We start from the raw sequence: 2,802 nt of genomic DNA on the forward strand, positions 1-2,802 counted from the left end.
TCATTTCATAAAGTTTCAGTCTTTTATTAAAGAAAACAGTCAATGTACAAGTATGTAACCCAGTTTTGCAGGTAACTTTCTACAAAGTCAGTAAAATATGAATTCAATCTAGTTTAAAAACTGCTATAATTGATCATTGTTAAAGTTGAGATTCGTTTTAAAATCACATTTCACAAAGAATTCTGAAATATTACCAAATGAGTAGTGCAACAAGAAAATTGAAATTCATCCTATACTGTGTTTGCATTTCAGGCAAAAATTACATCACTGCTTTCAATACTTAAACATCACTTGAGAATGTCTATTCAACAGCTCCCCATAAAAACTGACTTCTGAACTTCTTGACTCCAAAACAAATAATAAAACAACACATCTGAAGTCATCAAAAATAACTTTAGTATAAAAATTTTGTCTTGGCCTTTATGAAATCCTGAATAAAACTGTTAAGCCTTTTTATCAAAACAGACAGGAATACAGGATAAAACTATCATGGCCTTTTATCCACATTAGGTGCAATCACACCTACAAAGGTTAGAAGCAAGACCAGAAACTTGGAGCCCTGTTTGGGTTTTTTTGTTTGTTTTTTTTGTTTTTTAAAAACCACACACAAACACACACACAAAGACAAATAAATAAAACTGCTTCATACAGCCTAAGATTTGGAGTATTTTGTTCATTGACGTGTCCCCATAGGCAGCAATCTCTTATGTTTTGAAGACAGCATATGCACAGGATAGAAAAATTAACAAAATAGCTTCTTAGAGCTGAAAGTCTGGGGGCTGGTTGACTTGAATTTCCTCAGAGACAGCACTCTTGAGCGCATCTGCAGAAGTATGGAAAATAATTTTTCACTACGTGAAAAGCCAGCCTACATCCCAAAGCCCTTCAGATCACAAAGGATGGTGCCCTGCGTGCTCTGGAGGCTTTGGCAGCAGGGGAAGTGGGCTCTAAGACAGACCCTGAGCTCCTTGTTGAAGATAAAGCACAGGATCGGATTGACTCCTGCTTGGGCGAATGTCATCCAGACCGAAGCAGTCAGGTAGACCTGTGGGATGGAGCTGGCCTTGATGAAGACCCGCAGGTAGCAGGCCACGATGTAGGGAGACCAGAGCAGCAGGAAGAACAGAGTGATCATATAGAACATTTTGCAGATCCTCTTCTCCATCTTGAACTCCTCCAGCACCAGCAGCCTCTTGATCTGGCTGTGGGTGGCCTGCCTGATGCCCACCAAGGTGGGCGGGGTAGGGCCCCTGCCAAAGCCAGCCGTCCAGTTGGCTGCCGCTTGCCCAGTGGCTCCCGGCCCATGGAAGGTCCAGTTCTGGCTGATGGCTGGGACCAGCTGGGCTGGCTTCATCTTGCGGTGGCCATGGATGAAGAAGAGGAGCTTGACATAGACCAGGTGGGTGGCAGCGATGACAGCAGCCAGCATGAGCATGAAGCCCAGCGTGTCATTGGCTTTGACGTAGCGGTGCTCAAAGATGCACTGCTCCTCCTCGCGGATGAACTTGTAGGTGCCCACGTCAAAGACGGGTGGGAAGGCCATGGCCATGGCCAGGGTCCAGACCATGCACACCACGGCCAGGCAGGTCCAGCCTGTCATGCGCTTGGCGTAGAAGCGGTGGTGGGCGATGGCCATGTAGCGGGTCACCCCCACGCAGAAGAGCAGGAAGGCGGCGTGGAAGCAGAAGAGGACGGCCAGGAAGGCCAGCACCTTGCAGCTGAGCCGCCCGTGGGGCCAGGCGCCCGCCCCGCTGCGCACGGACAGCATGACGAAGGGGAAGCAGGCCAGCGAGCGCAGCGCGTCGGCCAGGCACAGGTCCAGCAGCAGGTAGTAGGGCGCGCGGTGCAGGTGCCGGTCCTTGAGGATGAGCCAGGCGAAGAGCACGTTGCCGGCCAGGCTGACGCACAGGATCAGGCCCAGCGTGGCCAGCTTGAGGCCGGGGGCGCTGAGCAGGCCGCCGGGGCTGGGCAGGTGCGGGCTGCTGCTGCTGGCGCCCAGCTCGCTGGCGTTCGCCATGGATCGGCGGGGCGCCGCGGCTCCAGCGCCGGGCTCGGCTCACGCGCGGCTGGGGGCTGCGGGCGCGGCGCTCGCCTCCCTCCCCGGCGCGGCGCCCCCCAGCGCACAGGCGGCAGCGGCGGCGGCGGCTGCCGGGGCGCGCTGGGCGGGCATCTCCGCCAGCCCCCGGCTGCGCGCCGGCCCCTCACCTCAGCTCCGCTCCGCTGGGCCGCCTCAGGCCCGGCCCGGGCGCGGCGTGTGCGGGGCGCGGCGGCTGCGCCCCCCTGCGCACATGCTGCGCCCTCCTCGCTCGGCCGGCCGGGCCTCAGCTGGGGGCAGCCAACTTGGCCCGGCCCCGCGCGCAGCCGCGGCGGGAGGGCGGGAGCTGCTGCAGGGGGCGGGGGCGCCGCGGCATGGCCCCGCTCCCCCGCCTCCTGCGGCCTTTCCCGGGAGAGCCGGCGCGCGCTGCGGCTCGGGCGGCGGGAGCGCAGCAGCCACCGCCCGGGCTGGGCTCCGCTTCCGGCGAGAGGCCGCTGCGGAGCCCAGTGGTGGGGCAGGCCGAGCCTGCGCACGGGAGCGGGAGCCGGGCACGCCCGGGCGGGGGGAGGTTCGCGGCTGACGGGGGCGGGAGATCGCCCTCGCGTGCCCGGGGGCGGCGGGGACTGACGGGGCTGGTGGATCCCCCCTGCTGCGGGCAGCGGACGGGCTCGCCCGGCGGGGTGTGCCGGGGGACAGGGTTTCCCTGGCTCTCAGCACTGTGGAGCTCAATGCCTTGGGCAGGGACCGGCTGTCCTGTAAAATCTCGG

General features: G+C 59.0%; 1 protein-coding gene across 1 annotated transcript; it reads right to left on the minus strand.

Annotated features, from left to right (window-relative positions):
- Positions 1 to 2,530, minus strand: GPR27 (G protein-coupled receptor 27). The gene has a single exon (XM_075005239.1). The coding sequence runs from the start codon at positions 2,015 to 2,017 to the stop codon at positions 869 to 871; it is 1,149 nt and encodes a 382-aa protein (XP_074861340.1). The 5' UTR covers positions 2,018 to 2,530; the 3' UTR covers positions 1 to 868.
- Between the last annotated feature and the right edge of the window lie 272 nt (positions 2,531 to 2,802).

This window comes from Carettochelys insculpta, chromosome 11, assembly GCF_033958435.1.
Source record: "Carettochelys insculpta isolate YL-2023 chromosome 11, ASM3395843v1, whole genome shotgun sequence".
Classification (NCBI taxonomy): Eukaryota; Metazoa; Chordata; order Testudines; family Carettochelyidae; genus Carettochelys; species Carettochelys insculpta.